The 13,686-nt window shown below is 44.9% G+C and overlaps 1 protein-coding gene across 4 annotated transcripts in view; it reads left to right on the forward strand.

Annotated features, from left to right (window-relative positions):
• The window catches only part of LOC147604136 (HEAT/U-box domain-containing protein), a 216,357-nt gene extending 203,603 nt beyond the window's left edge, over positions 1-12,754 (forward strand). For all 4 annotated transcript variants that reach the window (XM_086795503.1, XM_086795506.1, XM_086795504.1 and 1 more), the window contains 3 exons: positions 4,363-4,830; positions 5,781-6,011; positions 11,953-12,754. In XM_086795503.1, coding sequence (XP_086651629.1) covers positions 4,363-4,830; positions 5,781-6,011; positions 11,953-12,180 — 927 coding nt within the window. In that variant the 3' untranslated portion in view covers positions 12,181-12,754. The remainder of the gene's footprint in view (positions 1-4,362; positions 4,831-5,780; positions 6,012-11,952) is intronic.
• The last annotated feature ends 932 nt before the right edge of the window (positions 12,755-13,686 follow it).

The following is a 13,686-nucleotide window of genomic DNA, read 5'->3' on the forward strand; positions in this document are numbered from 1 at the left end:
GACCAGGATTGAGAGGCCGGGAGGCCAACTTTCTCAGGGTACAGGGGCTGTTGGGGTGGATAGAGTAGAACGCTATCCTATTAGAAGTCGCCTAACAAAAGAAGCACAACAACAATTGCCTCTTGTGTTTGGTTCGAAGGGTGAGGTCATCTCGCCATGGGATGGTCATTACCCTTCGGCACGTGCTCGGGAACTCCAAGGGCAGTCTGAGATCACAAATACCATGTCTAAAAATGCAATGCTTCAAAAGGTTCGTGATTTGGCAGATTGTCCTGGGCCTAGTACACGGCCTTGTTGATTCCTTTTCTGGGAAGGCTTATGAAAATTGTACAATGGAATGTAAAGGGTATTTCTTCGCGCCAAAAGTAGTTCAGGCTTTGGCGTACAACTTTTTGTCATGGTTGGGATGTTTTGTGTGCAGTTGAACATAAGCAGCATAAGTTGGCTGGCAAAGCCTATGTATATAAGGGTTTCACGTTTTCTACAGCGGACATCCTGCTTCGCAGTCAGGTGTTATGTTTGTTGTTCGTTTGCAGTTTCAGCCTTCTCTTGTGATTCAAGATGTTCATGGAAGATTTCTAGTGATACAGATTGTTTGGGATGATACACCTTTATGGTTGTTAGGGGTGTATGCTCCAAATAATGCTCGTGCACGCCGTTTTGCTGTGGAATGACTTGTGTGCTCTTTCAATCTCTCATCCTGGCTTTGTGATGGGAGACTTTAATATGTGTGTCTCCAGGGAGCAAGCCACGTCGCCTCATTCTGTAATGGATGGCCCGGAGAGAATGGCGTGGGAAGCTTTTGCAGCAAGGTCGCTAAAACAAGACATGTGATCTTGGTTGCATCCAGATGAAAGGGGTTACACTTATGCCTCACAACAGTTTCGGGGCACTTATGCTAGATTGGATAGGATGTACATTTTACATCAAGATCTCTTTTTGCCAGAGGTTCTTACTATGATGGTTGATCAGCAACAGGTTTTCTCGGATCATTGGCCGCTTGTGTTTGAAATGGTCTATCATCGTGTGGATGCATATAAAGGCTTGTTGGGACGCTTGCCTTTGCGCTTAAATCACACTTTTTTGGAGCATGAAGTTTTTGATGTTTATATGCGTCAGTTGATACAACATTTCTCCACAAGAGTGTCCAAGGCTGATTATCATGCTTGGCTAGTGTTCCTTACCAACACTCGGAAATTAGCGCAGCATTATGGTCTTGCTAATGCCTCTATACAAAAACAGCATGTGGCTCTTCTTGAGTCGCTTTTAAAGGGCTTGCAGGCGTTCATGTTTACTGACTCTATGGATGCTGAAGTTGTGGATGCCATAGAATGGCTGAAAAAGGAGCTATCTAGGGTGCAGGAAGCACAATATGTTCGCTTTAAACTACTTGCACGTCTTGATGCTTTGCGGGATGCTAACCGTCAATCTCTGATAAGTTGCATCAAAAACATATGCGTGAGAATATTGTTAGGCTGATGGATGCCCAAGGCAACCTTGTTACTCAACCTTCTGAGGTTATTCAGCATTGCATCAGGTTTTATGAAGATTTGCGTGCCCCTCGAGAGGATGTCTCGCCGGCTGTCCTGGCTGCAAGGGAGTCATTGTTTGCTGAAGTACGATATCAAGTTGACCCTGATGTGGCGGTTCAGCTTGATGCTCCTGTTACTCAAGGGAAAGTGGAAGCTGTTCTCTCCAAACTTCCCATGGGAAAGAGCCCTAGTTGGGATGGTTTGACAAATGAGTTTTTCCGAAAATATGCTGATCAGCTTGCAGAGCCTTTGACACTTATTTGTCAAAGGGTTTGGGATGAGGGATATATGCCTAGTTGGGCATACTTCGTTTGTTGCCCAAAGTCCCTTCGCCTACTTCTTTGGCTCAATGGCGCCCGATCTCACTTATGGGTATTATGTATAAAATCTTTACAAAGATTTTTGCCAATCGCTTGCAAAAGGTGCTTCCTACTCTTATTCATCCATATCAATATGGATTTGTGCATGGCAGGAATATTTTGCATAATATTCTTAATGTTCAAATTGGAGTGGATTATGCCAAGGCAAAGAAGCAAGAGATTGTGATGGTGCAGCTGGATCTTGAAAAAGCTTTTGATCATGTCAGCTGGTCTTTCCTTTCTCAGTTAATGACAGCCATGGGCTTTGGTCCCAAAATGGCTAATTTGGTGCATTTACTTGGCTCTGGCTCTATCACGCGGATTATGCTCAATGGAGGACTTTCGGATGGTATTTCTCTCACCCATTCTCTCTGGCAGGGCTGTCCTCTTAGCCCTCTTTTCTTTGCCATTGCCACTCATCCTATGTTATCTCGCCTAGATGCTATGGCATCGCATGGTGAAGTGGTTGGTTTGCATCTCCCTCATGGCAAGCAATTGGTTGCTCAAGCCCTTGCGGATGACACTTTTATGTTTCTCGGGGCCGAAAAAGCCAATATAGATCGAGCAATGGAAGCTTGGAATGATTTTGCATTGGCTTCTGGGCTGAAAATAAATTCAACAAAATCAGCCCTCATTGTATGCACGGAATTTGATCTTGAGGCATTAGGGTGGCAAGGCCGTGTGGTGCATACAGGAGACATTGTTCGTCATCTTGGGTATCCGGTGGGTGTGGATGTGGACCCCCAAGCGCTTCTTGCTTGGATTTCTGCTCGTATCTCGGATAAATTTGTGTATTGGAAAGCTCAAGGGTGGCCTATGCACGTGAGGGTTAAGGTAGCTCAGGTTATTATGCTTAGCATGATTTCCTATTTTTTGCCTTTGCTACCTTGGAGGCACAAATCTCTTCTCCGTTTGGTTGCTCCCATTCGGTTTATGCCTTGGAAGAGGCAAGGAAATATTCTGGGTCAAACATGGATAGCTTGGAATCACATTACGACGCCCAAAAGAATGGGTGGGGCTGCTTTACTGGATGTCCGCTTGCATATGGTGGCGCGTAGGTGGGCGCTTTTTCAGGATATGTGTTTGCAGGAGCAACCTTGGGTATTCATGGCTCGTGACTTGATTGAGTTGGAGGGATTGTCACATGGACGGACACGTGTGCAGGCTTCATGGTGGGACATTGTGAATGCGGCTCATCCTGTCCGTATTCGCTCATCTCACATTTTATCGCATATTCTCCTTTCTTGGCATGAAGTTCTACTATTGGCTCGGTGGGATCCTGGTCATGAAAGACTACTTTTGAACTCTTTGCAGTTCGAAACATTTGTGGAGTCGCGTGTCATTGTTTGGCCAGACAGAGATGCTTCATGCATATGACTCAACCGCATGGTCAGGTTAGGCTTGGTTAGAATCCGAGATGCTGTGATACTTGGTCGTGACAGGCCATATTCGTTTCGTCGTATTCGGCAGCACTTTAGGGTTCCTCGGACATTTCAGCCACTATGGGTTGACATCATGCATGCAGTTGAGCCTTTTACTCCATTGCCTCGGCCATCTGCAGATCAGCCTTGGCTTGATTGGGCACTATGTAAATCTGGTGACTTGATATCACTTTCAGCTAACCATGTCTATCATAAGCTCGTATCAGAGAAAGATTGGGTTTCAGCCAAGGCCAATAAGGTGTGGGGATTGCACAAGTCTAAATCATGGTGGCAGAAAACTCTTATGCGTGGTTGGCAGTCTAAACTCCCTTACCAAGGTAAGGTTTTCATTTGGAGGATGTTGGTGGGAGGGTTACCTACACGGGATCAGCTCAGCCGTCATAAAATTACATTGGCCTCTTGCTTCTTCTACACGACATGCACTGAAACAGTTATGCATCTGTTCATGAGTTGTCCAGTGGCCCGTTAGATTTGGTCTTTTGTCTCTCGCGTTTGGGAGGCAGTAGAGAGGTCTACTGTTTCGGCTCATCAGTGGATATTTGGGATTTGTCCTCAAGTCGTTACTTCGGACAGTCACCTTGTGATATTCCATTTCCTTAGATAGACTTTGGCATATTTGGACTACATGGAATGGGTTCATCTTTGATTCCTTGTCTGGAATACATGGGCACATTCTACGTATCCGCGGTTTGTTGCTTTGGCAGTTTTCTTCTCTTCTCTCAGCTCAGCTACTGGATGCAAATGTTATTTCGTTATGGTCTACGGCGGCTCGGCTGGCTCATCTTTGATGCTTTTATCTGGGATGCTTATTTGGTAGGAGGCTTTCTTATTAGTGTACAGGTTTGCATGGTCATGATCCTTTAGAGGATCTTTTGTGGGGGTTTTTTGGGGCCATAGGTTCTGTGTGAGCCATGTGGCTGATGTACATTTTTACATATAATATAAAACACCATTTCACGAAAAAAAAAAAAAAAAAAAAAAAAAAAAGAGAGACTTAACCTTCACATCGCTCTTTTGACTCCACAACAGGTTAGGTATTTTCTAGCTTGGGCAATATTTCTTTCTCATCTTCGTTTGGTATCAGTGTCTTCACCAGCTGGTGAGAAACTAGTGCAATATATACAAGATACAGCTGTCTCGTCTACACTTCTTGATAGTGTTTTTCAACATATTCCATTCAAGTCAGAAACGGGGTCCTCCAGTAGAAGGAAAACATCTTCTGGTCTTTGGCAAGCTGAAGTAGACAGGGTGGGAGATGCAGCAAGAAGAGCATGTGCACTAGGATCTGTTTCTTTTGCTATAGAGGGTTTGTGGCCATTGGAAGAAGGAACTGTATCAACTCTGGCTGCTGGATTATATGGATTGATACTACAAGTGTTGCCTGCCTGTGTTCGAGTATGGTTTACAGGGATACGGGATCGTTCTGCTGCCAGTTCAGTAGAGGCCTTCACAACCATCTATGGAAGTCCTCAATTGCTGTCTGATGAGTTCTCACAGGTAATTGTGCTACTGTTAAATGCTTCAATAACATATAGATGGTGAACATGCATTCAATGCTCTAGATTGTGATCAAAGTTGTCGTTTATGGGAGCTCCCTGATGCAAAGTCAAATATTATGTGTGGCACTAATCCTGACTCTCCAAATCATGTTCTTTAAGATGACAAGCGTGCATTTTCAGCCCCCTGAAAAGCAACCAGCATGCACTGCCTATCCCATGTGTTACCTTCTCCGTTGCTTCTTTCCCTCATTGATAGATGTGGAGATTAAGCAGCCCTCTTTACCCACAGATCAGCTTGCACACCCAGCATGGCCTTCTGTGTGCACTGTGCAACCTTTCTCTCCCTTGCAGCCTGGGGAGTTTCTCATGTAGATTTCAAGTGCTCACTTTTCTTTCCAATGCATGATGTTCTAAAAAGGAGCTGTTGTTGCTTGTATCCTCTTTTGTACTTGTGTATCTGTAACAAGTATTTTGACTTAGGAATAGCAGCTTTCAATGGGGATTTCCACATCGCTTTGGTGCACTCTGCACTTCAAAGTTAGCCTCTTGCTGGAGGGCATCTGTTGTTTGTTTCTCCTCCTTTAGTATCTCTTAGTGTTTAAGGCTCTGCTCAGATTGTTTGCTGCAGACTGCATATGTGGGGGTGGGAGAAAGAGCCACCTTGCTAAGTGATCCCCCATCCTCACCTCCGGTAGACAAGCAGGGTCCAGGGCTCCAGATGTCCAGAAAAGCTGCCTGCCATTCTTGCATAGCCCTGGAGCGGCCCTAAAAGTCCTCTCTTCTAAATTAGTTTATGCCAATGAACCTTCTTTATGGGGTGGGGACTTAGGGATCAACCTGGAGTAACAGTCGGCTCACTCTACACATTCCTATTTTGTTGTGCATTAGAGTATCTGCCATGGTAATGTCTTTCATCAATGACTTTTCACTTGATATGGAATCTTGCAGGTTCATAAGTCAGCTATGGCAGATGAAAGCTTGACAATCAAGGCAAATCAGAACATCGGTGAGGTTACTGTTGTGTACAAAAAGGAAGAAGCTGGTATGGACATGGTAATTCGACTGCCAAAATGTTATCCTCTTCGAGCTGTTGACATAGATTGTACAAGACGCTTAGGTATCAGTGAAACAAGATTGCGAAAGTGGATGCTCTCGATGGCTTCATTTTTGAGAAATCAGGTATCATACCAAAAGAAGAAACCCAAATATTCTGCACGTCATGTGACTTTCGATATACAAATGGGATATTTAAACATGGAATGAGAGCAATATTGCATTCCGGACTGGTTCTGCTGGCATTAGTGTACTTTTGAAGAATCGTGCATTTTCTTTGATTGACTTCTGGTTCTTGTATGTTTTGTTAGAATCTTCTTCTTTTTTTTTTTTTTTAGAATGAAAAACAAACAACCAAGGTATAACAAATGATGGGATTGGCCCTCGGCCTTGACCCCCTCCAACTCACTGACCCTTGATTTAAAGCCTCCCTCACAAAACAGTCACTTCAATATTTACCGAGTGGGTCCAGGTCAGAATCAGCTTGAGTTGTCTTGGGTGTCCCAATCGGGTCATGGTGTTTATGCACTTTAAACTCATTGGGTGGCTTTTTTGAAGAAGCTTCAATGATCAAGTCCTCAAGATGGCATGAGATCAAGGCACGTGAAGTTCATGACAAGTGTAAGGAGCTTCCACAGGTAGTCTCGGTATCATCTGGATGATATCACTGACATACAAAGCTTAGAACTAGAGCTAATCTTTGTCATGCATGTTTTCTTATCTCTTAGATATGACCTCACAGTCATAGCTAACCAGAGTATGGTTGGGCATGCGTTAATGTTTAACGCATAGCATGCGTTAATGTTTAATGCATAGCGTGCATTAACGTAGTACAGGTGTGTGCTATGTGTAGGGCTACTTTCGGTTACCCACAGGTAGCTTGTGGTATGTGGAATTGTGGTTTTATGAAAGATCAGTACAGCTGAGTGCATTTACTAGGGCTGTGTTGCCTATAGGCCTCTCCTGCATGGTGCTTGAGGCTTTGAGTAAGTAGATAGGCCAGACTTAAAGCCATGGCACTATTGGGGATGAGCTTGTACACACTGCATGGCTAGTCCATGAGGTTACTGTGAGGTGAAAACAAGAAAAAAAAGACCATGCCTCTATAGCCCTTCACCTCCCAAACTTTGAAAATACTAACACAACGGAGGCACCACCAGCCACCGGCTGGAACACTTCTCACTGTTCACCACCCACCCACACCAGAAAGATAGCTCAAAACCACGATAGACAAATGATCATCCAGCAAAAACATACACAGTACCATCCACACCATAAAACTTTGGAAAATCCAGTCCCATCTTCACCACACTTCAAACAAACTCAGCAATTACACCAAAAACCAAGACTCTGGCTTGGATTTACTGCCAGGGGAATTCACCCTTGCGTCTGACAACCAAGCCTCTCTCCCGGTCTCTGCTTCTCTTGGCGAAACTGCTGTCCCTCCTTCACGGCTTCACTGCCAGCCACCTCGGAGTCTTTGCCTCCAGCTCTGCATAGCCAGGTGTCGTAGGCGAGCCCCACCGGTCTCCAGCCCACGCAAACCAGGGACCCTGCTCCCTCTTCTCTTTGCACTCCTTTGCACCTGCAGCTGTGCCAACCACACGAGAAAGAACCCGGCCACTTCTCTCTCTTCAGAGGGCGCCCCTGTGGATGGTACTGTGTATGTTTTTGCTGGATGATCATTTGTCTATCGTGGTTTTGAGCTATCTTTCTGGTGTGGGTGGGTGGTGAACTGTGAGAAGTGTTCCAGCCGGTGGCTGGTGGTGCCCCCGTTGTCGTGGTGTTTTTCAAAGTTGGGAGGTGAAGGGCTATAGAGGCATGGTCTTCCTTCTTTGTTTTCACCTCACATCTTTCTGGTGCCCCCACAGAGGAGAGCTCAGGTATTTCTCTTGCCTACGAGGGTGTATGCCCCAGAGTAAGAGATTGAAGGAAGGTGTTTCCAGTTTTTTTCTTTGGTTTGAAGGTGAAGTTTGGGGATTAAAATGATGTCGTATCCGGAGTTTTTTGGTGGTCCTAATGAAGATGTAGCAGATTTTCTTGAAAGAATGGAGGTTGCATGCATAAGCAACCACATCAATGAGCCGGTACAGGTATTGCGGTTGCTGAGCATCTGCTTGAAGGGGGATGCAATGGCATGGTCCAGAATTTTTGAAGAGTCGTTAAAGGATGCTGAGCCATGCATTCCAATGACTGAGGATGGATTGAAGACTGCACTTTTGAACAGGTTTAAGAAGGTTGAGGATCCAGATAGAGTTTGGCATGAAGTGCAGGGGTTGACACAGGGCGAATTGGAGCCAATTGATAATTATGTGAAGAAATTCTCTTTGTTGTGGGAGACTTTGTGCAGGGCTTGGGGGGAAGATCAAGTACCTCCGGACATGATGAAGAAGGATCGTTTTATTGCAGGATTGAAGGGAGGCATTCGCTGGAAGGTGGAACTAAAGAAGCCCAAATCTTATGAGGATGCAGTGGAGATTGCCAAATCAAAGGATTGGAAATTGCAACGGATGAACCAGCTGGGGATGGTTCCAGTGGCAGTGAGGCCTGAAATGAGAAGGGTAGAAGCGGTACCGATGAGAACCGTGCTGGAAAGAGTGCAACCGACAGAAGCTCAAGTGAATAATGTCACACCACAGAGGACAAAGGTGGCACCCACAGCTATTACAGCTTCTGATGAAGGGCTTCAACAGGAGATGAGGCAAATTGTGGATTGTATAAAGAATCTGAGTTTGAAAATGATGGAGAACACAGGTGGTGGACGTGGTCGAGGCAGAAGTTATAATCAGGAAGGAGTTGAAGGTCAGACAGGCTATGGAAGTGGCCGTGGTTTTGGCAGGAGTAGACGGTTTATTCCTACATGTTGGAATTGTGGTGAATTGGGACATCTAAGTCCTGACTGTGATAAGCCTCAGCGAATGGGGGGTGATATGTATCCCTTACCCTCTCAGATTCCCAATAGGGCAAATGATTATGGAATTGAAATTAAAGGTGAAGCAGGGACCAGTGGGTTGACAAATGAGGAGAAAGGTAAAACTAAGGTGATAGATGTGGTCACCCTTGAGAAGACGAAGGAGACAGAAGCTGATGTAATGCCTTTGGGGAAACGGATGCCACAGGAAAGGGAAGGCAAGGATGCTGCAGGGCCTAGCAAGAAGAAAGGTAAAGTGAAGGAAGGAGGGGATGTAAAGGTTAAGCAGAAGCAAAAGTCTCGTAGGAAATTTCAAGTGACTGATTTTCCGCTAGAGGTTGGGCAGGATAGCTACAATTTACAGGAGGACATGGCTGGAAGGATTGATGATACGACCAATAGCACCACTACTAGTGAGGGAACAGAGGACACTTCATCCAGTGAGGAGGATGCAGACATGGATGCCTTGGTTATTGATGAGGAAGTGCTTGGTGATGAGGTTGCCCAATGAGAAGAGGCCATACAGAAAGAATGCGAGGAGGTACAAGTGAATCATGAGCAAAGGTATGCATGTGATGTGAAAGAGTCTGCTTTAAAGCCTTTGGATAATGAACCTTTGTGGGATGAGTGGGATATAGAAAGTCTGCAGGATGATGAACCGGAGTTGGAGTTGGATGATCAGATGTGCATTAATGTTAAGAAAGCCACGACCAGAATTGATGCTATGAAGGAGGAGCAACACCAGAAGACTTTGAATGATGTTGATGCTATGGATGAGATTATGGATGCTGTGATAGATGAATTTCTTATCGGCCTTGATAAAGATGAGCATATAGGAACTGAGGTGGATGCTTTGGCAATGGTGCCTTTTGAAGGGGAGTTTGTTTTGCCTGTAGTGGTTGGCTTTGATGGTGATGCTTCTTATGTTGATGGACAAGAAAATGTTATGGCACAGCAGGTTTTTCTTGATGAAGCTTTCATCAGTTATTACCCTCAGCAGGAATTGCTTCACTGGTTCTCCAATAATGGTGTTGGCTACATCAGTGATTTTGGAATTGAAATGAGGCAGGATGGTATGTATATTAAGAGCTTTGTTTCCAGAAGTTCTTATGTTATGTGGTGGGATGTGGGATGGCAAATTATGCCTTTGGAAGATGACAGTGTTTCTTTGAACACATGGAATAGAGATGTTTTGGTTACATTGTATGATGCTCAAAGGATTGACGGAGGGAAACGTGGTCATATGCTTTTTGCTGCTGATCATGAATGATTCAGCAGGCTAGGGGTTGGGCAAAGTATGTCAAGCAAAAATCTGAGAAGTGTTTTGGGTTTGTGTACATATGGGATGCATGGTTTGCGAATAAGCTTTGCCCTGAATGCCCTGGCAAATGTACAGAGCGAATGGCTTTGCAGTGAGCTAGTATGCGTGTTGTTTTTTTTGGGAGCAGATGCTGGAGATTTGGAAGTTTTTTATTGTAGCAGTATGGTGTGCGGGTGGTTGCCAAATGCATGGCACCGACTGTAATGGTCGTATTTTGGTAAGTCATGATGCAGCTGATGGAAGGCTGTGAGCAGCACTTGTTTTGGAAAGTCGGGGCGCCGCATGTTCAGGTGAGTGCAAGGTAATGAAGAGAGTGTGGTGGCCATCATTGAGGCTTTAAAGGAAAATAAAAATATAAAAATGAATCAATGTGGCCAGCTTGTAAGGGTCCACGTGGAAGCTTTATTTTGCTGCCAGCGCAGACGTCTGGAAGGTTGGCGAAGACGCGAAGAGAATGAGGTAGCCGCCTTGTGGGAAGGGAGACTCCCTGGGATCGAGGAGAGCAAACGGAGAGGTAGTGGCCGCCTTGTGATGAGATGAAGGCCGCTCTGGTGAGCAGGGCTCGCGGGTGAGCGTGCAGGCGCAAGGGACAAGTAGCCGGTGGCGACTGAGCGAAGAGGGAGGCCTGCTGCAGGAGCCGACTGAACTGGGGTGTTGGCGAGGGCTGGAGTTGCCACCTGGTGAGAAGACCTCTCTTGCGAGCGGGCAGAGCCAACGCCGTGCAGGGAAAGGCGCTGTAGAGAGGGAGCCGTTAGAAGGGTCGACCGTGTGAAGAGACGGGTTGACGGCGTGGGTGAAGCCGTCGTGGTGAACGACTGGTGACTGGCACGAAAAGCAGCCGCAGGCGCAAAGGTTTTTGCTGCAGAGGTGGCTGGTAGTGCTGAACACAGGTGTGGCTGGCGACGGCCTTGGTGAAGCGCTCTGGTGGACAGCGTGGATGTGTGCAGCGAAAAGAAGAGAGGGGACAGAGTGAAGCAGTGAAGGAGGGTTGCTGGTGGGGCGCCCTCTGAAGAGAAAGAGTGCCTTGGGTGTTTTGTGTTGGCTGCAGTAGAGGTGCTGATGTGTGGGCTGGAGACAGATGGGGCTCGCCTACGACACTTGGCAGGCAGCAGCTGGACAAAGAGTAGCTGGGCTATAGAGGAAGTTGAGGGTTGCTGGTGGGGCGCCCTCTGAAGAGAAGCAGAGACCGGGAGACAGAGACTTGGTTGTCAGACGCAGGGGTGGATTCCCTTGGCAGTAAATCCAAGCCAGAGTCTTGGTTTTTGGTGTAATTGCTGAGTTTGTTTGAAGTGTGGTGAAGATGGGACTGGATTTCCCAAAGTTTTATGGTGTGGATGGTACTGTGTATGTTTTTGCTGGATAATCATTTGTCTATCGTGGTTTTGAGCTATCTTTCTGGTGTGGGTGGGTGGTGAACTGTGAGAAGTGTTCCAGCCGGTGGCTGGTGGTGCCCCCGTTGTCGTGGTGTTTTCCAAAGTTGGGAGGTGAAGGGCTATAGAGGCATGGTCTTTCTTCTTTGTTTTCACCTCACAGTTACCATATTTAGGTGGTAATGCCATGCATTTTTATGTTTTGGTTACTTAGTTTTGAAAGTCCTGTATTGTCTTATTAGGACAGAAGGCTACAACAAAACACTACCCCACCCCACGACAACCCCAACCCCCCACCACTCCAAAAAAAACATGCACCCACCTTCAATGCCCTTATGACTGCCCACCTGCAAGCACGCACATATGCACAAGTTATTTGGAAATTTATCTGTTTTTGTCACATTCTAGTTTGACAGTGTCAGATTTATACAGACTAATGATGCTTGTTATCTTTGTCTTCTCCAGAATGGTGCAGTTGCAGAGGCAATACAGATATGGAAACAAAACGTAGACCGGGAGTTTGAAGGTGTAGAAGAGTGCCCAATTTGCTACAGCATCATTCACACAGCAAATCATAGTTTACCCCGGCTAGCATGCAAAACATGTAGACACAAGTTTCATGCAGGGTGTTTGTACAAGTGGTTCTCTACTTCTCACAAGTCCACCTGCCCACTCTGCCAAACTCCTTTCTAAGGTTCGTAACTTTACAACCTTTATCCTTTAGAAAATGAAGAATTTGTTAATTTGGAGGGAAAGTTTTGACAAAGCTTTGATACACCTCTCTCCATGACAAGTCATGTAGCCATAAAGAGAGATCTATTTTTGAGATGTATCATGCAAAATACACTCAATGACAAGCTGATGGAGATCTACTTCATAGAACAGAGATGCTTGCTTGGCCTACCTTAGTTGTGGAATCATAAGGTGAATGCATGCATGCATACAAAGAGAAAGCCAACATGTAAAGCTATCCCAAGAAGGGATAAATATGGAAGGAAATATGCTGTTACTTTGATGCATGTTTCCCATGATAAGATAGTATATTTGACGAGCCAAAGGCACTTTCTTTCTGTAACTTGAAAGGGCTGAAGTATACAGTAATGAGCTGGAAGCACAGGTCATGCAACAATGAAATGATGATACCTAGAAAGGGGCACACACATGCACTCATGTGCAAGCACATACACACCACATGCACAAGTGTGCACCATAGACATTGGTGAACCCTTCACGTGTTTAATTTACTTCAACACAGTTATTCTTTACATATACCACAATAGCACATCATATTATGCATCACAAAAGATGACATAGCAAATGAGGTATGTACTTGACATAGAAGTGCTACTTCGAGATTATTTAACAAGCTTTTCAACTCTTTTCCTTGAGAAAAAGTGCTTCTGACCTTTTCCCTCGCGATCGACACATGATATGACATACAAGGTTTTATTTTCAATTTTATTACCGTGTTTTAGAGTAGTGTGTATACAAATCAAAGCATGGACATCACTAATAGGTTGAAGACTAATTCTGTGTTGCTACAGAGAAGCAAAGATGATATAATGAAATGAGGTAAGACTACAATAAGAAAAGGTAATATCAAGTAGTGATGAAGATAATGTTAGAAGTGCAGCTGTCAAAATTTATAGAGCAATTGTGAAGAACAAGGCAGATGCTCTACCAGTGAGTAAAGAAGAATCATCTCACAAACTCTTTGCATACAAAGCAGTTAATCAACATCAATTGTTTTGAACTTCATCGTCTTGACTATAGCAATGCTTATTTAGGGCATGTGTGCATAAGGGGAAAAGACATAACATTACACAACGTATGATGGGAAGGTGGCATGAATCTCCTCAAAATTTCAATCTTAGGGGAACGCTCCATTCCTCTACAAAAGAGCACTATCGGTGTTGAAAATGGAGGATGGTGAATTGTGATAGAGCCATATGACATGTGACTTGGAACTCAAGTAGAGGGCAATTGTTTTTAACATTTCCTTTGCTTGTTTAATATGTGTTGCTGAGTTGCATAATGAGCTTTTTTGAAGTATCAAGTGAATCCCCATTTCTAGTGCTAGGTACCTTTGTGGCCAACATTTGCACACATACAAAAGCAAAACACCAACACTTTCTCTCTTTTATTCTTGAAGTAATGGATTGGTAAATAGCCTTTAACAATTGCATTCACATGCTTCAA

This window comes from Cibotium barometz, chromosome 62, assembly GCF_041138505.1.
Source record: "Cibotium barometz isolate CiBa-2024 chromosome 62, ASM4113850v1, whole genome shotgun sequence".
NCBI classification, from domain to species: domain Eukaryota; kingdom Viridiplantae; phylum Streptophyta; class Polypodiopsida; order Cyatheales; family Cibotiaceae; genus Cibotium; species Cibotium barometz.